This window comes from Coffea arabica, chromosome 6c (genome assembly GCF_036785885.1).
Source record: "Coffea arabica cultivar ET-39 chromosome 6c, Coffea Arabica ET-39 HiFi, whole genome shotgun sequence".
NCBI classification, from domain to species: Eukaryota; Viridiplantae; Streptophyta; class Magnoliopsida; order Gentianales; family Rubiaceae; genus Coffea; species Coffea arabica.
This window is the reverse complement of record NC_092320.1, coordinates 4,011,859-4,037,532: the sequence shown is the minus strand read 5'-3', so window position 1 is coordinate 4,037,532 and position 25,674 is coordinate 4,011,859. Positions and strand designations below refer to the sequence as shown.

Sequence of the window (25,674 nt, the reverse complement as noted above, 5' to 3'; positions counted from 1 at the left end):
TTTGGGGAACAAGTATTTGTTTCTAGTTTGCGAAAATGGTCTCTGCCGTGTTAGATCGTGGCGAAAATGAAACACATATTATCTCATCCAACTCGCCAATTTTTCATAAGCAGTAAATGGGTAATAATAAAATGACTTTTTGCGCAACATGATCCTGGCTCCGTAGACTTGTAATTCCCCTTGGGTGCACACCGGAAAATGGAATCTTAACAAACAGCGATTCATTTCCCCCCGACGACAGACACCGACTTGCATCGAAAAACAGTCTAGAGGCAGGGCTTCATATCAAGAAACATAAACTGGCCAACAAAATAATCCGTGTACAATAGTAATATGATCAATTTATAAAACCATTGGAGACAAGCAGCTAGTGTGCCCTCCAAATAGTTGACAACTATAGGAATGTCACCAACAATAAGAAGAATACGCATCTAATAAGATGGGTAACAAACGAATCCCGTTGATCATTAGGTGAAAATCGAGGAAATAGTGCAACCAAGATGAGCGGAGCAAATAGATGTAGGACTATGCCAACAATGAGTTTCACAATAGGCCAAATGCATAAAGAAAAAGAGAAACTACTTGAATTAAATAAAAAATGATGCCTTAATTAAAATCAGGCTTCTCAGGGTAGGTGCAGCCAGACCGCTGAATGATGACATTTGCTGCATAGCAACCACCCCTAACGCAATCCTCAATGGGTTTCTCTCGAACCAATTGTGACAAAAACCCTCCAACAAAAGCATCACCTGGGAAAAATGCAGGAAAAAGGCTGAACTTACAAGTACGAAAATGGCAAAAGTGACAAGCTTATAGCTGTAATGCAAAATAATTAGATAAACAAATAGACTTGGTGCTCTTAGACTGGGGTTGTCCTTAATACCAGAAACTATTGATGGAGTATCTGTATTAACCGGTATATGGCATGCTGATATAAGCTCCTGAGCTTGTTTCTCATGTGATTTTTCTTGAGTAAGCTGGTAATGCGTAAATGAGGTAAAAAGAGAAAAAAACAAAACAAAGTGCATACCTGCCCCATTGGTATCGACAAGTTGCTCTTTTGGCAATTTTATCACAGGGAACAGCTTGACCTTCCCATCCTCTGCAACAACAACTGGATCAGCACCCTGAGTAATGACAGTGATTCTTTTGTGGGTTCCTGATGCCTTGGGCCATTGTGAAATTTTCACAGCTATTTCTTCAACATTATCAGTCTGCACATTCCAGCAGTTAGTTCCACCATAAAATTTGATATATCAAACAAATCAACTGCCATGTATCTAGTCGTTACCTCCCAGCCATGGACTTTTGAAAAGGTTCTTGCTTCTGTCTCATTTCCAAAAACATAGTCCATATACCTACACTCAAAAACAAGCCATTGGCTAATCTGCTTCCTAATGGATTCATACCTCAAAACTTTAAAAATTACAAAAACATCAGCCTTACGGAAGAACTTTTTCTTGTACATCCTTGAAAAATTCACAAATAAATGGAGCAGAAAGGTTCATCATGAAAACCTGCAGATGCATTAAATGTTGGAGCTGTCTTAAACAAAGCCTGCTAGCATAACACAAATGAAGGGATTAGCTATGAGGTCAAAAGTTTTACCTTGTTCTTTGCAGCTGCATGCTCAGCAACAAGCAGGATAGACTCTGGGGAAACAGTGAGGAAGAATCCAGCAATATAGTAGTACTTGGCCTTTTCAACTGCCCAAATACCAAGAGAACAGATCAGATATCAGATCACAAGAGAATATAACCTGTAAATGGAAAAAGAAACAGAAACAGAAACAGAAAAAATGCTTACCTAAGGCCCAATTTTCTGGTCTCTTCAGGTGTTCAGATTTATAGCAGTTTGCAGCTGACAAGTTAGCAACAAGTGACCTGCATAGGGTTTATTTGTATTCTTATCAATCCAGTCTGTTAATAACAGTCTAAACTTCATGAAAGAAAGGAATAAGACATCTGCTAACTGTCAGATCAGGCACAACAAGCATGACAGCAATGAAGAGACAATTTAAAAATGGGGAAGAAGATCCTTTTTGTTGAGAAGGGAGCTGATATGTGAAGAAGAAGAAGATATTTAGATATCCTAAATTTGTTTACAACAACAAATTTATGATCATCAGAAATGTCGACATATAGCTGTCTGCAGAAAAGCACATTACTACCACACTAACCCAGTAAAAGACAAGGTAAATATTTTCACTTTTCACTTCCCCTGTGGACGATAGTTCTTAGTAGCAGGGATAGTTCAGGACAAGTTTACAAACTATTCTGTCTAAACCATTTTCAGCAAAACTGACCTTTCACCACCAACAACACAAACAGCACAAGTACCCGTTGGAGCAGACTCGTCCTCATAATAATGAACCTAAACACAAATGGAACAGGGAGAGTATAATTTAATGTTATTCAAGGTACTCTGGATTTCTGTTGATTATAAAACAGAGTAAAACTGAACTAAATATACAGAATACCGAGATTAGGTTCAAAGAGCAAATGTGACCCATAATCTTGTAACTGAAATAACAAAGCTAGTCTATGCATTATGCATAAGAGAGGCAGATAAATCAGATGTGTGACATTACATTTACACCAGCTTGTGCAGAGTTTTTCTTCATTTCCTCCCCAAACTTGTCTTTTCCAATGCAACCCATGTAACTGGTTACCGCAGGAATTTGAAGCATCCACTGCAGACAACAAACTGCCAGTTAGTCTTCTGAAATAGCTAGACACTCAAATAGTGCCTAAAGAATGGAACATAAACATACCTGAGCAACCCTGATTGAATTTTGTGTGGCGCCTAAAATGTTAAAAAAAATAACATTAGTCAGGAAAGGGCAGTGCTCATTATAATATTCCAGAGCAATGAGCTTGTAAGAGTTAAATCGGTGACATCAGAAAATTACCTCCAGCAATATATTCTACATTAAACTTCGATGCCATCTCTTCATACCTGAGATGGTGAACCAATGGGGAGCTTATTCAGAGGATTCTTAAGGTGAAACATGCCCTTTCAGCAAGCTTATAGAATAAAATTACATAAATCCAGATTACTTACATTGGCAAGTGCTTCTCCTCTGCAAGAATGGCATCATTCAGCTTTATATCATATCTGTTACAACATATTAAAGCAGGCAATCAAAACTCCATCACAGTGTCACACCAAGCAATCATAAGGTAAGCATCAATTGGCACCACAACCCACAAAAGCTACATCCACAAAATTCTACAAACTTAAAAGCTACATCCATATACAACGTCACGTGCAAAAAAAGGGCCTAACTGCAGCCAAAAAAAAAAAAAGACCTGCATCAGGCAATGCGTTCTCCCCAGACCATATTATTGGATCAGAAGTTGTTGAGCTATGCTACTCAAATCAAAGATCCGTAAAAACGAGCTCAGAGTACAGACACGCCAAGAAAAATGTGTAAACCAGCTACCCCAATTCCAGGTCCCTAGATCTATCAACTATAAAACCAGAAAAATAAATAGGTAGATCCCTCATGAAGAAGCACTAATCCAAACCGAACGTTTATATAATCGACAAAAATAAAAGCCATCAAAATGAATGCCAAAGAAAATGCAAAGCTCGATGGATCTGGTCTGCAAAAGATACAGAAAAACAAAAAGGAAGTAGTGGAATCTCACTTGTCCAAGAACTCCTGGTCCACAACGGAGGAGATATCCAAGAGGGGATTCCCCATTCCTAAAAGTATTCCTTCCTCGGCTGCCATTTTCTCCTGCAATTATTTTTTTCCTCTGCTAATAGGGCTACCACAGAAAATAGCTAACAAGCCAGAGGATTAGTTGTGGTAGGTAGTGGGGGCGAGAAGACGTCGGTACAATGGCGAGCGCATGTGAGTTTTGGCCTATGTATATATAGAGAAAATAAAGAGGCAACAGGCTTAATATTGGAGGGACTGTGTGATGAGAGGCGGGGTGGGTGAGGAGAGTGACAGCGGGCAGGACCTTTACCAGATTTTGATTTCCAGGCTGGATCCCCTTGATTTTATTTTTGTGATTTTTTTCCCCCCAGCAACCAGCATGCCTTGGTAATGGTAGTGCACTTGAGGTGTCGGTAAATTCCGGGGTTCTTTCAAAACGTGTTTTGTGTGCTTTGAACAGCTAAATTTACCAAATTGATTTCTCGCATATTCAGAAAAAAAAAAAAAATTTTTTAGTCCCTCACATTTGAAATCAAACATAATAGTTTCTCAAATACAAAAATGTCCGCATGATTGGTTTCAAAACTCATTTTCTAACTTTTCCAACCAAAAAATGCATGTCTCTCTCACATGCCCATAATTTGAAGGGCTAAAATAAAAACAAACTTTGTTTCCTCTTTTTTTAAATATATATATATATAAACCACCAATCCTTTCTTCCTCTTCCCCCTATTTTTTTAGGCACAAAAATCCTAATTGTAGGTCACCAACTCTCAAATAAAACAAGAAAATTTTAGTACAATCACCTACAAGTAGTAGAGGAAGAGCTAGAAGTCTAGAAAAGACATCTAAGAAAATTGGTATGGAGTGAAATTTGGTTCTTAATATGTGATATTTTTACATTTTAAGTAAATCGTACTTGCCGCCGTTTCAAGTGATATAATCCTCTAATGTGCAGTTAATTGGTGTCAAAAATACTTGACTTGTTCAAAACTATCAATTGACTGAAAGCTGAGCAAAAAAAGAATAATTCGAAAAGGATAATTTGTTTTGGGCTGCTTTACTTGCTTCTTGGATGAGCAATTTGTCGGTTGTGTTAAGCAAGAGTTTAGCTGCAATCTAAAGAGGAAATAAAACATATATAAGCTAAAATGCAATCTGATTTTTGCAAATTCATCGCCGGCGCCGTTGTCAGCATGATATTGAAGAATAAAAAATTTAAAATTTTCCTGACTTAATCGAGATTTATATATTTGGAGTTCTGGTGGCGCGGCTATCTGGCTGATACGTTTCTCAAGGAAACGAAACGGTTTTCACTTTAACCTTTGAAACTATGGGCTGCGTGAGAGAGGCATGCACGTTTTGATCAGAATGGCGAGCAAAAACGAACCTTGGAACTAATGAGATGTACTTTTTTATATCTGAAAAAACTTCCGTAACTAACTTTAAATGTGAAGGACTAAAAAAAACTTTTTGTTTTTAAATATGAGAGACTAATTTGGCAAATTTTCCTCTCAAACAAACATCTTCAGTAAACTATACCAGCGCTCAAAAAAATACACCATTCAACACACGCTACTAATTGTTATCCCCATTCACATCTTATTTTTCTTCCCCATTCATCTTTTACACATAAAAAATTTTGAAAAAAAAAAGTGTTTATAAAATATTAATTTTTTAAAAAATACTGTAAAACTTTTTTTGCAAATGTGATATATACGAGATGAAAAGATGGTTAAAAAAATTAAAAAGCGGTTGAAAACGTATTTGTAGTGTAATATTTTAAAAAAAAAATCACTAATTCATGCAAACCTTACACGTCACACAAGCTTCATTACGGAAAAAAATATAGCTGTTAAACAAATCAAGCTACTCATGAGGTCAGCTCGACTCAACTTGTATATTTATTGGTGCAAAACATAATAATTACAAAAATTAAAGAAAGGAAGTTGGTGGAAAAAAGACAAGATTGATTTGTGTTAAAAAAAATAAAAATAAAACGCTAAACAGTGGGCAAATAAATTTTGAAATATGTATAGATAGCAAAAAAACAGGGCTTCTATGTACTATAATACGAGAGTAGCCAAGTCAATAATTTACCATGTAGAAAATTAAACAGTGAATTATTATAAGATATATGGTATTGATATGATATGATAAATTCATTGAAATTTATGATAAACATATCAATCAAAAATTAGTAAGATTGGAAATTATTCATATTTTAGTAATAGAATATATAATCAAACCAAATAATAAGGATAGAAAACATGATCATAAACAAATAAAAAATGGAAACATATGTAGTGATTCACAAAAAGATTTCCGATGGAGTAATTAATACAAACTCATATAAAGTAAGCAATTAAAATATTAATTGAAAGTTGTTATACTTAAGGAAGTGAAAAAGAAAAAATGAATAAGTGGGTAAAAAAAATTAAGATAGCTTTCACTTGGCAAAAATTAGAGTAGTCAACTCAACAACCTACTAAAACAATGATTAAACCCCGTTTTATTTTATATATATACTAGTTTGGTTTGCATGCAATTGTACATGTCATCTTGCATTCAATAGAATGATTAAATATTTTAACACAAATGTTGAAATCCAATTATTTATTTAAATAAAACTATATTTTAACTAACTATTTAAAAGGAGTTTGAGAATGAAAAGGGATATGTTATACATAAAACTTAAAATGAGCCAAATTTGAAAAAATATGCAATATGAATACTAAACAAATGAAGGATTATGTAGGAATGCCAAACAAAATGTTTTAAACATTCAATATAAAGTTAAGGTAATTAACCAAAACAACATTAACAAAACTTAATCTAAAATTAATTTAGAGACTAATATATAGTTAATTACATTCGTACATATACTTAGGGCAAATATCTTATTTGCTAATAAGAAAGGTAATTGGTTGTTACAAAAAACCATTTCAGACGAAGCTTCTTTTTTACCGAGAGAGAGAGAGAGAGAGAGATTAATCAATTACATAGATAAATAGTTCTTGCCGTAAATATAACGAATTATCATAAAATAGAGATATCACATTAATACAATATTTAGATACAAAGTTTTTTTGGGTAGCGATAACATTTGTATAATTTAATCTATTCATGGTAACGAGATATACATACTTGACTAGATCAAAAGGAGGTGTTCTAGCATCTCTTTTGATTTTTTTTTCACTGCAAAGTGAGGTTTGAACTTCCAACTTATAATTCAAAAAGAGACTGATGGTCACTAAACCAAAGTTTAGTAGTGGGAAGATACAAAAATTAATGCACATATTCAGCGACACTTGTATTCAACAATAAAAATATGAGGTTCATGTAAATCGGTAGGTCTGTCAGCGGATCAGATTTGGACTCGGATCCGATAATTTTTTCGAGTACAGGTTGAGAAATAATTTCGATACCTGGACCCATACACAAAAAAGTGGATCAAATACGGAATATAGGATTCTGACTCGTATCCGATCCGAACCCGAATAATATATTAATAATTATAAAATATAAATATTTCTAAATACATTTTTTTTATCAAATTATCAATTAAGTAATGACTTTGTAGATTGATTTGTGGTTAATTTTGGATTGACTATTGCAAGTTATTTATAATTTAGTTTTGTAATTTGATTTGTTTCAATTTTGGATATTAATTTGTGATTGTTTTTGGATTTAGTTTTGAAATAATTGAAATTCATTTTTTCAAACTTCTTAATATGTAGGTAGTTCTGAATCTTATTTTTTGTGAGGTTTTTTCCTTCTCAGATAGACCCAAACCTGACCCAATTTTGAAAATCTAAACTCAAAATCAATCGGATATACAGGTTGGGTCCGAGCCAGCTATATTAAAACCGATTTGAGTCTAAAATTTTCGCTTTCGACCGGAACCCAATCGGTTGAATGGCCTTAAATCAGAGGTAGAAAGCATCTTTCACGCTAAAAGACGAGCGTGTACCTAGCTGGCTTCACTATTCACCATCATCTTGTATCAACTCATCAGTCACCAGCACGCTACACGAATTAGGACAGCAACGCCAAACACTTTATATTTTTATTGCATGCGTTTACATTTTGTTCAGATGTAGCAGGCAAATGGTTGCTGTCCCTTCTCACTATGCAGTCATGAGTGCCTACGCTCAGTTAATAAATTACAGGGCGGGAATAATACGAAATGTTACATGTATGTATATTATATGAGACTTTATTTAAAGTATGACTAAAAATTTGGCATAAAAATATGTCTTTCACAAAATTATGCATATAAATTTGTATGTAAATAATACAAACATATTTGAAAATTATGAAACTAAAAATATGAATAAATTTACTATAGTTTTAAAAGATTGTACCGCTTTTATACCAATTTTAAACTTATTTTCATATATGACACGTTAAATTTATTAAAATCTTGTTACCTTCCAACTTAAATAAGTGTGCATCAAAAGTAATTATGATATATATCATTCCTATTTTGTATATAACTAATAAAGAATACCGCTACGGTGTAGAGAAGAAATTTCGTCATTCACGGGGAGAAAAAATATGGAGCTGACACGTACTGGCAGACAAAATGACGAGACAAATGATTGGTCCGTACAGAGCATGGAAAGTTAACTGGGTACCGGGCAGCGAGGTGAAAATGGGCGTTCGCGTATTTCACGGCCAACGGTGACAAGGTGTACTATTGACTCTTCGCGATTTTGGCTGAATATTACACTTTGGCTCTTCAAAAATTAAAATATCCTTTCACGTCCCATTATAACATTAAAGGTTTTTATCGAGTATTACACTTTCCCCCTCAAATTTTGCAAAAGGTGTAAAAGTATTCCCTTAAAAATATACATCATTATTGATCCTCCCCCAAATCTCATGTTTCCCTAATTTATTTTAATTCTATAATGATTACCAAATAGCTCAATGTAATTTAGGATACCTCACTATTAAGGTTGGATAAATCATAAAAAGCCTCCAAAATTAAAATATAGTAGAATACCTGAATATCCATATACACTGCTTTGTTTGGATTGCATTTTTATGAATTTTTTATACAAAAAAATTACTGTAACGATTTGATATATGCAAGATAAAAATGTGTCCATAGAAAAAAGTATCAACTTTTTTTTTTTGTGAAAATCTGCAATCCAAACACTCCATAATACTTTTGAGCATAGCGAGATATTAATAAAGTGCAAACATATCAAGATTTAGAGCTATTGCATGCCACTAAGTATGCATCAATAAAATATTTTCACTAACTTGTTCCTATTTCCAAATATTTTACAAATTGTAATGTATTCTCTTTGATTTATCATAAAAAGACTGCAAATAGGAATCTAGCAAAATATAGACATATTAGAGTTTGTTTGGATAAGAGTTTATTTGGATGATTTATTTGAGATATTTACTGTAGCACTTTTTGTGATGCGATATGTGTGAGATAAAAAGGTGATTGGAAAAATAAAAAGGTAATTGGGATTTGTGAGGCAAAAATTTTTTTCCCAAATTCTCTCTATCCAAACAAAAAAATTGTATGCCAGGGTGCAGCCATTAAGGGCTGGGAAGGGTAGCCAACACAAAACTAAAAGGAAAAAAGCAAACAACTTTTGAGTTATCTATTTGTAACAACTTACTAAAATTTCAACTATTTTGACAACAAATTTTGTTATTAGTTAATTAAAGTACTCCTATTCTTTATACCATTGTTATAATATAACAACTTGTACCTTCATAACTGGTATAATAATCAAATTTAATTATGAACCTATAGTCTTCTAACTTTAATTAAATGATTTGGTTATTGGGTGCCCAATTGGCCATTCATTAAGCGGGTTTCATGTCGTCTTTTATTTGAAAAAGTGTTAAAATGCAGTGAATGCATTAATTATAATTATACGTATTACGATGGTAAGTTAAGCATAATACAAGTGTGTTTAACCATTGGCCATTGAAAAATTCTAAATGAAGTCACTTATCAAAAATATAAGGAGATTATAGAAGAAAAGTAGGATCAACATAAAAAGTCAAGCTGTCATTGTGGCAACCACAATTTAAATTGCTATTGTATTATAAATTCGTGTTTTCAACTAAGGTTATCAACACTCCATTACTCCCAAGGTAAGTTCTAAAACTATTTTTTTCTTTAGAAATTCGTCTATTGTATTTTTAATCTCTAAGCATTAAAATTTAAACTATTATTTTTATTCTAATTAATTATTTCTCTCAACATCTAACTTGGACATTTATATTTATGACTTGTTAACATATTAGCTTACTTCAGATTTGAATAAAACTTAATTTGTTGGAATTCTAGGATATTTTTTCACAAAAAATGAATTTGCTTATAATTTTTTAAAGATTGGTCCAAAGCATTAGAGTTATAGTTGCAGTATTTGAAATTAGAATTTAAGGTTTATGCTATAAAGTACAAGTTCGGAATTTTTTATGTTGAATTAGTATTTACTTTTATATATGCTTTTTTTAGTTTATTATATTTAAAGTCAAACACAAAGAATGAATGGCACAATACTAAAACAAACACAATTACTATTATTTTTTTTTTGAAAAGAGGTAATACGCCTTGTTTGGATTGCTTGTTTCCGTTGGAAAATATTATCGTTTTCCGTGATCACATTTCCCTATCATCTTTTTCTCTCACATATATCAAATCGCTACAGTAATTTTTCCATAAAAAATGACGGAAAATGTAATCCAAACACAACTAAACTTGTCTTTTCTTTTAAATAAAGTACTTTATAACATATAAAAGCGAACATTAATCCAACTGAAAAATTTTCAAGAATATAATCTGCATATTAACTTTCTTTAACTTTTTTTAGAATATAATAAATTTCAAGAAATTTCAGGTTTTATACAGTACCATTTCTCTGCTTGAGCCTTGTATCGCAGAATGGATTGTCCGTTAAAAGGCGCCCTTTTTGCTTTTCCTTCCACGGTACGCGGTCAAAATTTTCCGTAGCTATCACTTTCGATTTTTGGCGCCACGCGCTACGGTACACTTCCTTTTTTGTTCATACTTTTTTTTTCCCGGTTGCTAATTCCTTCTCTCTCTCTTCATTTATTGTTCTCGATCTCACCGATCTCACCGCTGCGTGTTGTCGTCCTTCTTGTTGTTTCTCCCCGCCAAGAGCAAAAGGTGTGTTTGGATTGCAAATTTTCAAACAAAAATTATTTTATTTTTTAACATATTTTTTAATTATTTTTTTATTTCATATATATTAAATTATATAATAATATTTTTTTATAAAAAAAATTTAAAAAAATACAATCCAAACAAAAGTTTTTTTCTCCACCAAAGCGTGAACCACTGATACTATCCTTATTCAAAGTTTATTTTTTTAAAAAAATTAAAGTGTAATTCAGAAAGTATAATATGTTAAAAGTTTATTACATATTTTATATGATTAATTAAAAAATATGAGTATTTTTTAAAATATGTTTTAAATATATGAAATACAATTTTTTTTTAAATAATAAGTATGAATAATAATATTTTAATATTTACCGACCGGGCTACACTAGGCGACAAAACTTGCAATTCCATAACTCTTTCAAGTACAACTCCACTCTTTACTCTTTAGTTATGCCCTGCCAATTTATATTATTACAGTAACTAAAAGCCAAAATATAATTTGCCCTCAACTGTTCACCGTCAGAGATACGCAATTATGCTCTCAGTCAAAATTTTGCCAGCATACAACGCAAATCTCCGAATCTTCAACAATTTCTTGATTACTTGTTTCGAGAAATGCTCCGGGATTGTTGAGCCCAGCAGCATCATTCTATGACTTGTATGTTTTTTTATATTTTGCTTTTTCAAATTTCTGTTCTTAATCTGGTCGCGAGTTGGAAACCCCCTGTTCAACATTCCAGCAGAATTGATAGAAAGAAGAAAAGGGCAAACCATGAATAATCAATTGGAAAGGCTTTGCACTGCTAGAGCATACACTAATATTACTAACCTTTCTTGGGAGCTAAGAAACCTGGGACAGTCGTTCTACTGCTGGAATTTGTATCTGCGTGTATTCTTTATTTTATTTTATTTTTGGGGAATAGTTAGTCCCCTGTTGTTCATTTTACCATCATTCTGTATTGCAGTGGAAATGGCAATGATGGAGCTAAACATGAGTGGTCATCTCTCCATGTTAGCTTTTTTTCGATGTACTATGGGCTAACATAACGTACCCTATTATATGTAGGTAGATGGCTGTGCGTTTTTCATTTTTTTTTTTGGGTTGTGGAGGTCACTGAGGGGGATGGAGGTGGGATTCGAAGGTTTTTATTTTTAAGTTATTTCATGTACACCGGTACCAGGAAATCAGCCTTGTGCTGGTGGTATATGGAAGAAGTGGAGAACGCGGTTCAGAGCCTTTCTTTTCGGCTACTGTGTCGAGGAGGGGGCTTTTGGTCAAGGTGGAAGGATTTGTCATGAGCAATTTCGCAATTTCAGGTGCAGGGATTTGCGGTTTGGGATTTTTGAGTTTGCGGGAGGGGGCAAACTAGCGGGGGTTTAACGTACTATAGAGTAATTCTGTGTCTTAGTGAGGTGGTGGAAGGGGGTATTATGAGCCCCTGTTCACTGTTGAAGTGAAATTTTAAGAGTTTTTCGGGTGCCTTTTCTTTATTCGTGGCATTCTGTCATCATTTCACGGACAAGTCCGGCTTAGTTAGAATTTCCAGATACTGATGAACTGTCACCCTTATTGCAGAAGAAAGAGAAATGAGTTGTGTGCCTACTGGTATATCAAATTCTTCAAGCAACTTTTGGAAGCGAAAGGGATACCCTTCCTCCGGTACTTTAGTATTCAGAGAATCAGGTATTGGCTCGAGTTTAGGTGGTATGAAAGGACATAAAATTATTGTTGAGAAGAATGGGATGCATTCCAAATTTGGTACTAGAAAAGGCAAGAAGGGTGAAGAGCCTCTGCACCAAATTAAAAGGAAGGCACTAGATGGCCGCAGATTTAAGGAGTTGTGGAAGAACCGAGCCAAAACAGCCAATGCTTCAGGTAATAGTTCTTCCTATGCACACACACACACACATATTTATTTATTGGACTGTGTCACTATGGCTAAAACGATATCATGTTTTTGTTTGGTGGTCATGGATAATGTATGTCTTGACTGTGGCATTGTATCTTCCCTGCCGCACAGCAATCCATTCAAGGTACAATTTAATTGGACTGCTTATGTAATCCATTATTGTATTTGACAGATCTCGTGCTTGAAGAGAGGAATGAGCTGTTTCAACAAGATGGCAGAGTTGCTGGAGCTAATAGTTTAAACAAAATTGGCAAAGCAATTGTTGAGAAACCCCATTCATCTTGTGATGGGAAACGGTATTTTGTTATTCTTCTTGTTTCTTAAACTGCCAGCTTTTGGATGCCTTTTCGTTTATACCATCTTAAACACGCATCTCATTGAGTTGTGACCAAGCAAGATGAAATGGAAGCACAGCATATTGGACATTGAAATTGACAGATCGTAATATTTGAGTATTTTCTCTCACTTTCATTAGGGTGCTCCAGTAACATAGTCCACAACTTTGTCATTTTCAATTTTCCGGCTGTTTTGCCAAACTTTTTATTTAGCTTGTTCGACACGTGTTTCTTGTTTCACATCTAGTTTTGTGTCAAAGGGATTGGTACTTTATGTTCAAATGCATTTTGGTGCTCAGATGACAATTGGTGGATGAATTCTTCGGGTTCCCATAATTTTGGTCTTGTCATGAATTGCATTTTAAATTTGTGTCTGTTCTTTGCATGGCATGCATAATCTTTCAGACTTTTCCCTTGTCCTTAAGTTTTCATGACCTCTGGAGCTGTTAACATTCAGTATCAATCTATAATTTTTGCAGGATGGTTTCTCATGAAACACAAGAAACATGCTCATGCGATGTGATACAAGGCCCTGATACACTGGGAGTGACTTTTGTTAGTGTAAGTACTTTTTATTTGGTTAACATTTTCAGGCATTTTTCTTTCTTTCTTTTTTTGTTTTGTTTTATATAATAATTCAAAAGAGTTATTTGCAGAAGGAAATGGTGGTTGGGGAATTTTTGTTGTTCTTAAATGTGAAGTATGGTTTTGCAAGAAGCTTGTGTATGCTGATATTCATTAATGGACTTGAAAAAAACACTTCATAGAATTATTGAACTCAAAAGATAAGTTATAGACTCTTGTTTGCTTGATGGTCACCTCAACTATCAGTCTAGGTCAATATGAGATCTGTTTACCAATATGGCACAATTTAGTTGTAAAATCTTAATTGGAATGCATTTGAGGTCATAGGTGATTATAATTTGTTCCAACTGCTCTCTTCTTTTGACAGAGAGAAGATAATAAACTTTGAGATCCTTTTTTGAGTTCAAGGGAGAAATCATCTTCTTGGTAGAAAAGTTGCTTAAATTTACTGTTTATTGCTAATAAAAAAAGCTGGAAAAGGAAAATTTTATGCATTGAAGATATTGATCATCTATCAAGGAAAACTTGTTACAAACACAGAGCAACAATGCATTTGATTTAATCAAAATTCAATCCAAATCACGATGGTATTCTCTTGTTCTTGAGTGGGTCTCTTTCATCTTTTTAGGTTTATGCTCTACTACAGGTAAAGGTTCACCTGACTTTCATTTGAACATATAGGACAAAGGCCCCATTACCCCATTACCATTTCTTTTTGTTATGACTTTTTCTTTTCTTTTTTTTTTCAATTTTTTTTTATACTTTCTACCAAGTATTTATTAACATTAACCTGCTTGACAAATAAGTCGAAGTGGAATCATTTATGACAGAACTAGTAATCATAGATATATTAACAATCGAATTGGGTGTAACATCCCCGATCTAAGTGGAATTTGCGATGGTGGAGGCAATGGATTGGAAAAGGGGGGATTCTAGTTGTAAGACGATCAAATAATTCCCAGTCACAGTCTTTGCGGGTTGGATCATCCATACAATATACAAAAAGAAACTCCAAATATTTGAGATCTCTCTCTTTGGATAAGATCTCAATTCCAGCGGTGGTTTCATTAGATATCTTACAACTAGAATCCCCCCTTTTCTGATCCATTTCCTCCACCATATCTGAATATCTCAAATAATAGACTACTAAGTCTTTGTCCTAGGTCTAATCGCAAACAAGTTTATTTAGGTTTTGCATCTGCATTTCTATATGTGTGGAGGAAGTGTTGGTTTTGGTATTTATTGACTGGAGCTAGTGTTCCATCATATTAGGCTTTTTGACGGCTTAGGTTCCATGTGTAGGATGATGCAAGAAATATCACTTCTAGATATCCATCTGTGGGAGGAATCTTTTAGAACTGGAATGTGGACTCTGCAGAAGCTCATTCTACAGAATCATTATCTTATCTCTTGTCAAAGTATTAGGCTTTGGGCCTATCTTGGACTATTTGAATGTCCAGTAGACAGAGAGTCAAGCTACCAATCCTTTTTTAAGTTTAAAAATCTGGTCATAAATTTGGATTGCAAGAATGAATATTTATTTGAGAATGATCTATTCAATTTGCCGTGGGATTCTTACTATCAATCTGACTTTCAATGCTATTGTGGTGCAAAGGAACTACTTAGAATTGGTAAAATATCTAACACTTTGGCTATTTGTGTAGTTGGATCATGATATAGTGTTTAACATATGTAACTGTGGGTTTCACTTTTTAAGTGTAAGGATTTTGATTCAAATTTTGGCCTAATTAATACTGTCAGTGAACTATTTTTTTTTTTGGTTTATTTACATTTTTGAATTTATTTTAGATTCTACTCAGTTATTTCATCATTGTCTTTTCCTAGTATACTTTTCCTAAAATTTTACCAAATTTCCTGTTGGTTTAGTTCTTTTCTATTCTTGATTATGATGTTGGCTTGTAAATAGCGAACAGCTTCGTTGCATTTGCATTAATCTTATTGCTTCTCTTCTTATCACTAATCTTAAATCACCTTTTTTTATTTTTATTTTTATATAATCTGGGTTTGACCATATGCTCTGTCTTAAAATATCTCGTCTTTTTTTTGTGTATGTGCCCTTGGAGATTCATTTTCTGCAATAGATTGAGACACATATCTTTTTTTTACTTGAAAAACTTCAAGCAGAGATGGTCAAGGCTTTCTTATACGACCAAAGTAATTTTTATTGTTGGTATCTTATTGTGCTCTACATGGAAACAGAACACTTTGGATGAACTAAATTGGGAGTCTACAAACAACCAGGATCATGCTCTTCGCTCTGACTCTCAGCAAGATGTTAAGATCAAAAGTGAGGATAAGAGCTGTGTAATCTGTGGCAATGGTGGAAAGCTCCTGTGAGTGTTTCATAATTTATTGTATATGTCCTGCTTTAATTTGTGTTTCATGTTTTCTGCTGATAACTAACATCATCATCATTGTGGAGAACTCAAATTTCCTATTTTCTTGTAATGAAGTATAGCGGAGAACATATGCTGTGATGACATTCAGAGCAGATAGTGTTTTCTTCTAGCCTTCTAAAGATCATGTATATATGTAGATTTCTATGATATTGTTCTCTGAAACTTAAAAAGAATTTGGTGTGGTTGGATAAAATTATTTTAAAAACTTTTTCCTATTATTTCCTAAGCACCTTTTCTGACCATCTTTTAATCTCACATACACTTCACAAAAGTGCTACAGTAAATAATGCAAATGTTATTTTTTCCCCCAAATTATCTGTATCAGGGTGCTTCTACCTGGATCCATCCTTCATGGTTGAACTTATCACCTTTGCGTATGCAACTCCAAAGTTAACTTTGCAATGCTACTTCTTAGTCAGCCTAGGCCAAATCAGTGTCTTGAGTTATACCTGTCGGAAAATTTCCTGAGAGGTTTGCTTACTTATATAACACGGCTGGGGCTTGTAATAACTCTGTCATCCTGATATGCAACATATCCATATTTTCTATGTTCTTTGGAGCAATTGAAAAGCAGGAAAAGTTGGCCATAAAGGAGCTGCTAATCCTTCATCCTTGTGACTCACTGAATGCAAAGAAGACCATAAACATTTTTTCAGTTAAAGATTAAGATGCTTTTCTGTCATACCACAGTCAATTGTTACTTCTGCTGCAATCAATCTAACAGTGGCAAGGATAATATTTTTAGTTGCATCTGTCTAGAATAAAGCGCCTATTGGTTTTACATCGAGCAATTAAAGTGTTAAAAGCAACTTTCCTTTAAAACTTTCAAAAAGTTCCGTTTTCTAGCCTTTTTTTTTTTAAAGTTTATATTGGACTTCACTTTTGTTTATATACTTCTCCATTGGGACCATTATAAGTTTACCATTAGCTTTGATCACATTGTATTTATCTAACCTTTCCTTGCTGTTCTAATTGTTTATTTCTTCCACATCTTTCTTTTTGTCTGTGCATGAAGCAATAAGGGGTATGCCTGTTGCTTACACATATTGCCTTTTGTTAGTGGTTCATCTTTTTTTTTTTTTTTTAAATTATGATTTTCGGACTTCAGTGCACTGGTTGAATATTTGGGATTGCTGGACATCGGCAATTACTTTGCATCCCATTGTGCCCTATTAAATGAAGTATTTAGCTATTATCATGATAAATATTGCCATGGTTTCTATGTTAAAGCTTTGTGGTTTATGATCTTGCATTTGACTCTCAGAGAGAGTAGCTGCCACCAGAAAATTGAGTGCTTGGATTTAAAACAATATTGTGCATTTTCTGGTAGGAAGTACCTGTTTCTAGTTGTAGAATGGATATATCTTTATTACATTCTTATATAAAAGATTGATAATTGTTTGTGCATATAATCATTTAGAACTTTGTTTTATCACAACAATATCTAAGTCTCTGTTAAATGAACTTCAAGTTTGTACATGCATAGTGCTGCTAGTATCAGTTTCTTTTGTTATAGTAAGTCAGAAAATATAATCTGTACTTTGTTGATCTGATGTATTCAGGTGTTGTGTTGGACAAGGGTGTGGCAGGAGGTTCCATCTGTCTTGTGTCAACCCACCATTTACCTATTTTCCACATGGAGTATGGCACTGTATTTGGTGTGTTAAAAGGAAAATGGAAATGGGTGTACGTACTGTGTCTGAGGGAATAGAGTCTATTTTAGATGTTGAGTGTGTGTCAGCTAATGCAGGTACATGATTTTGCCAATACATCCTCCACAACTTTTGTTTTAAGTTGTTGTATAGCCTGTGCTATTGCTAGGTACATTCTGATATCATAGTGGAGTGACTTCTTAACATGATCATAGCAATGCAGAAGCAGTACTTGGTCAAGTACAAGGGTCTAGCTCATGTTCACAATTGTTGGATTCCAGAGGAAAAACTACTCCTGGAGGCTCCAGCACTTATAGAAAGACACAAGAAAAAAAACCAAGTCAGTTTATCTTTATTCCCACTCCTGTGCCAATAGACTTTGGAAAGTTAAATTGTACTGGCAACTTATTTTATCTTCGTTTTCTTCAGAAACTAAGTTGGAAACCTGAATGGAGTGAGCCCCAACGTCTTTTAGCAAAAAGGTTATTACTATTTCCCAGGGAATCCTGTGGCACTCTTCATGAGGATGATCATTGCCAATATGAGTGGCTTGTGAAATGGACAGGGCTTGGCTATGATCAGGCAACATGGGAGTTAGAAAATGCTCCATTTCTCAGGACTCCTGAAGTGATGAAACTCAAAAGTGACTTTGCAATCCGCCATGAAAGAGAAAAAGTAGAGATGCATCATGCTAAGGAAGACAAGGTATTTCCCCTAGTTATCCAAGAAAGAATCTTAAATTATTCACAGGACGAATACTGGTATTCTAAATAGCATGGCTTTATCTTGTGGAGAATTATTTTTTAACATGTAAATGTTATAAATAGTTAAATACCATTTTCTTTCTGATCGTACATTGTTTTTGAAAATTTTTACCAGAATTTTTTTTGGAGACGTGAATCGAATTGAATCTGCTTAAACACAATGATGAGTTTCCAATGAAAGTCTCATGATATCTGTGCCAGGCTTTGAGTTCCCAATGAAAGTCTCATTTGTTGCTGTTGATTCTAACTTTATCCTGTCAATGGTTCTCACTTGACCTCTTTCTGAAATGGGATTATACTGACTGATAAGAAAATGCTGGGAAACTTTATATTTGGATGTCAGCTGTATCCTGGTTTAGCACTAAAAATTCTTACTTGTCTATCTTAAGCCTCGTAAGAGTGTTCAAGTTTCATTTTTGGCCCAAGGCTCCTTGGTTGTTATCTTTCTGGAGCTTCATTAGCCTCCTGATAGACACAACTATGAAATCACTTCATACATAGTCTCATGAAATAAACAAACTACAAATGTGGTGTTTTTGTTGAACAAATCCTCTCTTCTTCTCATGCCTGGCAGATTCTAACCAAGAAGAACAAGTAAAAGAATTACTTGGTGGGTTAGTAATGAAAAGAAAAGATGAATTTTATGTTGTAATGTTGCATTCCTTTCTGGTTGGTTTTGGTGCCCGCATACAAGTCATTCTTTATTGAAGTTAATAAGAAGCTTGACATTTTTCAGATCTGTACCATGCTTTTTTGCAGAGAAGGAAAATATCACTTTCTGAACTTCCAGAACTTCCTTTCGGAGGTCCAGATAATCTAATTTATGTCAACAAGCTACGCGAGGGCTTGCAAAGGAATCTAAATGCTCTTGTCATTGATCCCCAGGTGGATATTTTCATGTAAAGTTATGTTACATTATATCCCAAATGCATATGCTTATTTCTTACATCATTTTTTTTTTCTTTTTTTCTCATTTTCTCTATACTAAGAAAACCAAAAAGGGAAGAGAAAGAGATGGGAAAAGGAAAGGAGAGGATAAAATAAAGTTTGTTGAGAATTGCAGTAGATAATTCATCCTTAAAGTAGTTCACCTATACAATAATCACTGTTCAGAGGAATTGCTCAAATTCTTACCATTATTTTGCTACTATATTGCCAGTTCTTTTGCTATTCACTTTGAGAAAGCATTATTATAGAAACTAAGCACAGCACTCATCTAACGCTTCACTCCTTGAAAGAATTTTTGAAGCATACGAAGGAGTCAGGCTACTTTAGGTTGGCTAATGATGGGCTCAAACCAAGCTCATTTTTGTTTGTCAAGTGCAACTAAGCTCATTTGGAATGGATTCTATTTGAACAAGCTAAGCTTGAACAAAATTCGAAGCTGTATGAGTAATCAAGTTTGGTCAGATAAGTATTGTACCATGTATTAGCATGACTGCATCCTGAGAATGGAAATGCATTAAGCCGTGAATGTGGTTTTAAGCTGAATATATGTTCTGTCTACGTCTTTGACTGGTTTCAGATTTGCTCGGCTGAGGTCAAAGAGAACCTTCCCTATACCAATTTGCAGGCTGTAGCACCCTGAATTTCTACTTTGTTTTGATTTGTATCCCTAGTCATTCAGGGTTCTAGAGTTTTCTCAGCTTTAGCATGTCATTCAAGCTTTCTCATCTTAGAATTTTGCTCTATCTCCTCTGTTGCTAGTATTGGCAGTTCTAGAGATTCATTGATGTTGTAGAACTTATTTGTGCAATGTTGGAATCTACAGGAACGAGTTGTGAAGGTGGTCTTATTTGTCTTATCTTTGCTTAAGGAAACTAGTGGTCCTTTTCTGATTATTACTACTTCAACCTCTCTTTCTATGTGGGAAGCTGAGTTTCAGCACTGGGCATCAAATGTGAATCTTCTTGTGTATAAGGGGAGTGGAGATATTCGGGGCATGATAAGGGATTTAGAGTTTTATAACCAAGGTGGCAGCATCATGTTCCAGGTTCTTCTATCACCATCCGTCACTGTTGTTGAGGTACGTGTTACCTCATGGTGTGGATTCCTGTAGCATTAAATGATATGTGGATGATAATTGCTGAGGCATCTGAATTTCTTTACTTTCGTTTGATAACTTTTTATCGGTTGTTCTGCTTGAATTGATATTTGTGTGTTCAAATGATGCCTTCATATTGAAACGCTGTTTTCTGTTGAAAATGACTTGGTGCTCTTCATAATAGTTTTTATACTGGATTCCTTGGAGAATTGTAAGCATTTTCTTGTTTATGGCTTTACAGGATCTAGAAAATTTAAAGCCCATAAAGTGGGAAGTAATAGCTGTAGATGAGTGCCAGCGTCCCACAATGTCGGTTCATTTGGAGCAAATAAAAGATCTAGCTGCTAATATGAGACTGCTACTTGTGAGTAGTCAAATAAAGGTATGCATAATGCATTACTTGGTCATTGATTCTAAGCCACCTCTACATTAATAGATGCCTTCAAAATTGTCAGGATCGGAGGTTCAATTACTTTGATGTTCTTTCTTTGCTTGATCCCTTATATGATGGAGCCAGCAAAAACTGTTTGGGGGCTGATATTTCTAAATTGAAAAAAAGATTGGGAAGTTTTGTTGCATATGAATGCAAACACGAGCAAGTGAAGTTTATGGAGTTTTGGGTTCCAGCCATGCTTACTGAGGTGCAAAGTGAACTGTACTGTGCTTCTTTATATTCGAATTCGGTGGTGCTTTGCTCACGTTTGAGGAGTGATACACATATCTCCATCCACGACCTACTTGAAACAACCAGAAAGGTTTGCCATTCCTCTTTGAGCGTTAACTGATAAGTTAGCTACATCTAGCTTAAAACTTTTCTTCTGCCTTGCTTCATTTACTGTAATATGCTCTAAGATAACATCCTTCTGACTTGACCTTCACAATCAGTGTTGTGATCACCCTTACCTGGTGGATCGGTCTTTGAGAAATTCAGTGCTACAAGATAAACCTGCATCAGACCACTTTGATGTTGAAATTCAGATGAGTGGTAAATTGCAACTTCTGGATAAGATACTTCCAGAAATTAAAAGACGAGGACTGAGAGTGCTCCTTCTTTTTCAGGTACTATATACAATTCGTCATATTTGTTTGAACTGTACTTTTTAGTTTCATCACTTTCACAACCTGAAGACCCATCTGAAATATTTCTCACGTTGACATATTTGTATACACATTTGGTGTCAGTCATACGATGTCTGTTAAATTTTGTTACACCTCCAAGCATAAAGCACAAAATTTATTATACCACTAGATCCATTTTGTTTGTTAGTAGCACCTAGGACTTTATGTAATCTCAGTTGAAGAACAAGTAATGCTGGTTCATTAGCATGGTGGTTTTCTTGCAATTGGGTTTAGTCTGTCTTTGATGTTGAGTATTTCTGCTTAGATAACTATGTTGAGATGCTGTGTTTTCTTTACTCTCGGTGTGACAGGAAATTGTGGGTTCTGGGAAGATCTCTATCGGAGATATTCTTGATGACTTTATTCATCAAAAATTTGGTACAGATTCTTATGCACGAATTGATGTCGAAATTTCTCGTTCAAAGAAGCGAGCTGCCTTTAACATGTTCAACAACAAAGACAATGGGAATTTTCTATGTTTAATCGAAGCTCGAGCTTGTCTTCCTAGCACTAAGCTTTCATCTGTGGATACAATTATCATATTTAACAGTGACTGGGATCCTGTGAACGACCTAAAAGCTCTGCAAAAGATTACTTTAGATTCACAGTTTGAGCAGTTGAAGATCTTCCGTCTATATTCAGCATATACAGTGGAAGAGAAAGCTTTGATTCTTGCTAAGGAAGGTGCGACTCTTGATAGCAGTATAAATAATATAAAGCAGAGTATTTGTCAGAAGTTACTAGCCTGGGGTGCCCCCCGTCTATTCAGTAAGCTTGATAGCAACCATGAAATTTCTGCATCTTCAAAGCCATTTGACTCTTTTGAGCAGACTCTTTCTGAAGATGTTTTACAAGAGCTGTCAGCCTTACTACCCTGCAATAGCACTGAACAGGGTTCTACTTTCTTCTCTGGCAGAAAAAACAATTCTAAATATGTTTTGATGGTAGAAGAATTTGAAGGGACTGACCATGGAAAAGATCTTTCTTTAATTGGTGAGTTGAAAACCCATTCAGTGGACACTTTCCCTGCAAGTAGACAATTGGGAGAAGATGAATCACCCGATATTTTCTGGACAAATCTGCTTGAAGCGAGGAAGCCCAGGTGGAAATATATGTCTGGGCCATTGCAGAGAAAAAGAAAAGTTACACCTTTTGCGTGTTTGTCCAAGCAAACTGAATACAAAGGAGAGGCTTCAAAGAAAGGCAGGACAGATGCCAAACTTAAACCAACACCAAATGAAAAGCCCATGTTTGAAAGAAGACTCCCTGGAGGAGACAAGAAGAAGAGATTTGCTGGTAGTTCTAGTTCTTTTTAGTTTAGCGCTCTCTTCGTTGAATTTTTTTCAGAAAATTTCCACATATGCTGAGACAGATTCAAGATATATATACATTGAATCTGGTATGACTAGAATCTTTGCTTGCTGCAGGGAATTCTCCAAATTCAGCTGTTAAAGAGTATAGACATGTGCATAAGAGACGTGTCCAAGTAGAACATGGCAAAGAAGCTGCAGTAAGCTCGAGAGATCATGGTAGGAAAATTTACTCCTGTGGTGAGACTGCTACTGCTTGTGATGTTGGAATGCCCGACCATTCTGAGGTATACACAAATTATGTTTGAAGGAGGAATATTGTACTGTTCTATTATTGCTCATAGTGGCCAAATTCTTTTTTGAATCACATGCGTGTCCAGAACTCAGGTGATCACAATTTCTTCTAATCCAATTCTCTGCAGTGTCATGCTAGCATAGTTTATTGGCTGCTTTACATAAAGATAGATTGTACGTTCCCCTCTAGCCTCTCGTGTTGTCCCTGTAGTAGGTAGGTTAATGTAGCTAACTGTGGCATAAAGGTTGCCATGCATTTGAGTCAGTAACTAAAGCTCGGAATGTGATTTCTGTTTTTCTTTTTACTTTTGATTCTGGCCTTCAGCCATGAAGTTAATACTGCCATGTTTTATGTCCATGTCTTCTTAATTGTTGTTGGCAACTGTTACAGGTGCCTGTAACTGCTAATTCAATCCCTCCTGAACATGAAGAGGGTGAATTTTTGGAATCAAGGGAAAGTCATAATGATAGTCGCAATTTAGTGAATGCCTTTGGTTACCAGGTCCAAGCCACCATACAAACAACCACTGAGGGCTCAACTTGGTCACTTGCTGATGCTGTTCCGCAATTGGTCAGAAATTTGCAACTGCAGCCAGTTATGACTCCTATTGATAGAACTGAACCAGATGCTGCAAATCTTGAAGAGGAGAATTTTTGTCCTGATTTATCAAGTAATCATCCAACTGAAGCATCATCAGGCACATCTGAAGGTCCACAGCCAGCGTGCGTTGACTCACTTCAAAGGGAGATGGAAAGAATACAATTAGCCAGAGAGCATGCTATAAAAATTCATGAAGATATGGTTAGTTCTCTGTTTTTCCTTCTAATCTTCTAAACACGTGCACTAAACATTTCATGAGACACTAAAACCCTTTTTGATAATTATTTTGTAGAAGCTACAGCTTGAAGCTGAGTGTGAAAAAGAATTGGAGGAGATACGTAAGAAGTATGACTTGTTAATTCACAATTCTGAGGTAGTGTTGGCACAAAAGAGAACATTTCTTGACAGTTGCTACCAGATAGCCTGTACACAGAAATTGTTAGCGGAGGTCATGATACTGAATGAAGATGGTTTCCCTGCATCTCAGTCACAAGGAAGGCAGGAAGGTATGCATTTCTTGAATGAAGCCCTTGCTCTGAGCTGGGCATTCTGCACACGGATTAAAGGCTGTGCTCTGTGTATAATTTTAACCATGGCAGCTACTATTGATCTTTCCAAAATTAGATTTAATGAAATATGAAATTACATCCTAGCGACATTTGCTTTTCCTGTATTCTTCTTGGGAATATGTTACCGCTTTGTGATCTTTACCAGTTATGATGTAAAGTTTTTCTGCCTAACCAATTAGCAGCTTCTGATGCTGTAATTGTCTATGGCAGTGACTCTAGCAACCTTCGTGAGTGACATCTATCAATCTTGCTTTAGACAGCCTAGCTGCAGGACTATGTCGGGGCCTTGCGCACTGGGGAACCCGACACCACCGGTGGTGAGCAACTTATTAGCTGTTCAACAAGCTGCTGCAAGGAATACTGCAATTCCAGAACCAAATTCAATAGAGACTCAGACTTCCAACTTGGTGGGACAGCAAACTGCTGCTCATACTACCCAGAGATCTGAAATATCTTCGTCCAACTTGCCAGTGCCCACGCCACCATCTCAAACCTCTGCAATGGAGGTTATGGCCCATTCATCAGCTATCTCACAAACTGGGACCAATGCAGCATATTCCCCATCTTCAACATGCCTAGCAATGACTGGTTCCTCTGAGACCCTAACGGGACCATACCATCCATCAGTGCTTTCAACCAGTCATTGCAGGCCACCCTCTATCTCAAACATCCGTCTGTCAGGAAACTTGAATGCGGGACGTGAAGTAAGGGCACCTGCTCCACATCTAAGACACGCCATATGCTCTCCGGAAGTTGTACATTTGATATCCAGGCCTTGCTGAGCGTCACATCAAGTTGGTGTCACCAGTCGATATAATGTTGACATGATGTGTGCTCACTCAATTTACCCCAGGATTGCTGAAACGCTCATCTGAATCACCTTGGTAGGATCATCCATCGCTGTGTAGTCGAAGGTTGTCTGATGGATGATGAATCCTTGCTGTATTTAGATTCAGTTTTGTGGGGATCCTTGTATAATCGCTGTTGCTGCTTTGCTTTCTTTTTCGGCATAGGATTAATTTTCTGCTTCTCTAGGTGGATGGGGTCAAGTGTCTCACTCATTGAAAAGAGCACAAAGGAAGCGCAACGCAATTTACTTGGGTTTCTCCTTTTCTAATTCCTTACTTTATCTGCGTAGCTCGCTGAACTGGAATATTCATGGGAAGAGTAGTTAAATTAAGCATTCCAGACGAGTCGTCCATTGCCCCGGAAAGCCTGATTCGTCATGATACT

General features: G+C 35.4%; 2 protein-coding genes across 7 annotated transcripts; one reads left to right on the top strand and one right to left on the bottom strand.

Moving 5' to 3' along the window:
* Positions 1-435: 435 nt before the first annotated feature.
* Positions 436-3,881, bottom strand: LOC113695693 (adenosine kinase 2). The gene is made up of 12 exons (XM_027214826.2): positions 3,654-3,881; positions 3,064-3,117; positions 2,912-2,958; positions 2,774-2,805; positions 2,591-2,692; positions 2,306-2,373; positions 1,807-1,883; positions 1,609-1,706; positions 1,447-1,517; positions 1,292-1,358; positions 1,031-1,214; positions 436-749 (listed from the first exon to the last, which is right to left on the bottom strand). Exons 1-12 carry the CDS (start codon positions 3,737-3,739, stop codon positions 607-609), a joined length of 1,029 nt encoding a protein of 342 aa, XP_027070627.2. The 5' UTR covers positions 3,740-3,881; the 3' UTR covers positions 436-606.
* Positions 3,882-11,296: 7,415 nt separating this feature from the next.
* LOC140008288 (uncharacterized) lies at positions 11,297-25,545 on the top strand. Of its 6 annotated transcripts, none has more exons than XM_072052157.1 (18): positions 11,297-11,496; positions 12,415-12,714; positions 12,921-13,044; positions 13,563-13,644; positions 15,889-16,022; positions 17,651-17,838; positions 17,956-18,080; positions 18,170-18,445; positions 19,264-19,389; positions 20,276-20,530; positions 20,790-20,930; positions 21,004-21,303; positions 21,434-21,607; positions 21,979-22,963; positions 23,095-23,264; positions 23,663-24,073; positions 24,168-24,378; positions 24,698-25,545. In XM_072052157.1, the coding sequence occupies exons 2-18, from the start codon at positions 12,426-12,428 to the stop codon at positions 24,760-24,762; spliced, it is 4,056 nt and encodes a 1,351-aa protein (XP_071908258.1). In that variant the 5' UTR covers positions 11,297-11,496; positions 12,415-12,425; the 3' UTR covers positions 24,763-25,545. The 6 variants fall into 6 exon arrangements, with proteins under 6 accessions (XP_071908258.1, XP_071908255.1, XP_071908254.1 ...); XM_072052154.1 differs by having other exon boundaries at positions 24,165-24,378; positions 24,652-25,545; XM_072052153.1 differs by lacking the exon at positions 11,297-11,496 and adding an exon at positions 11,519-12,155 and having other exon boundaries at positions 24,652-25,545.
* The last annotated feature ends 129 nt before the right edge of the window (positions 25,546-25,674 follow it).

Coding starts and splice junctions, on each gene's coding strand:
- LOC113695693 (XM_027214826.2), bottom strand. CDS start 3,739: ATGGCAGCCGAGGAAGGAATACTTTTAGGAATGGGGAATCCCCTCTTG. Junction 2,693..2,773: donor ATTCAATCAGGGTTGCTCAG/GTATGTTTATGT, acceptor TGTTGTCTGCAG/TGGATGCTTCAAATTCCTGC. Junction 1,884..2,305: donor TGTGTTGTTGGTGGTGAAAG/GTCAGTTTTGCT, acceptor AACCCTATGCAG/GTCACTTGTTGCTAACTTGT.
- LOC140008288 (XM_072052152.1), top strand. CDS start 12,134: ATGAGCAATTTCGCAATTTCAG. Junction 17,839..17,955: donor GTGTGTGTCAGCTAATGCAG/GTACATGATTTT, acceptor ACATGATCATAG/CAATGCAGAAGCAGTACTTG. Junction 22,964..23,094: donor CAAGAAGAAGAGATTTGCTG/GTAGTTCTAGTT, acceptor TGCTTGCTGCAG/GGAATTCTCCAAATTCAGCT.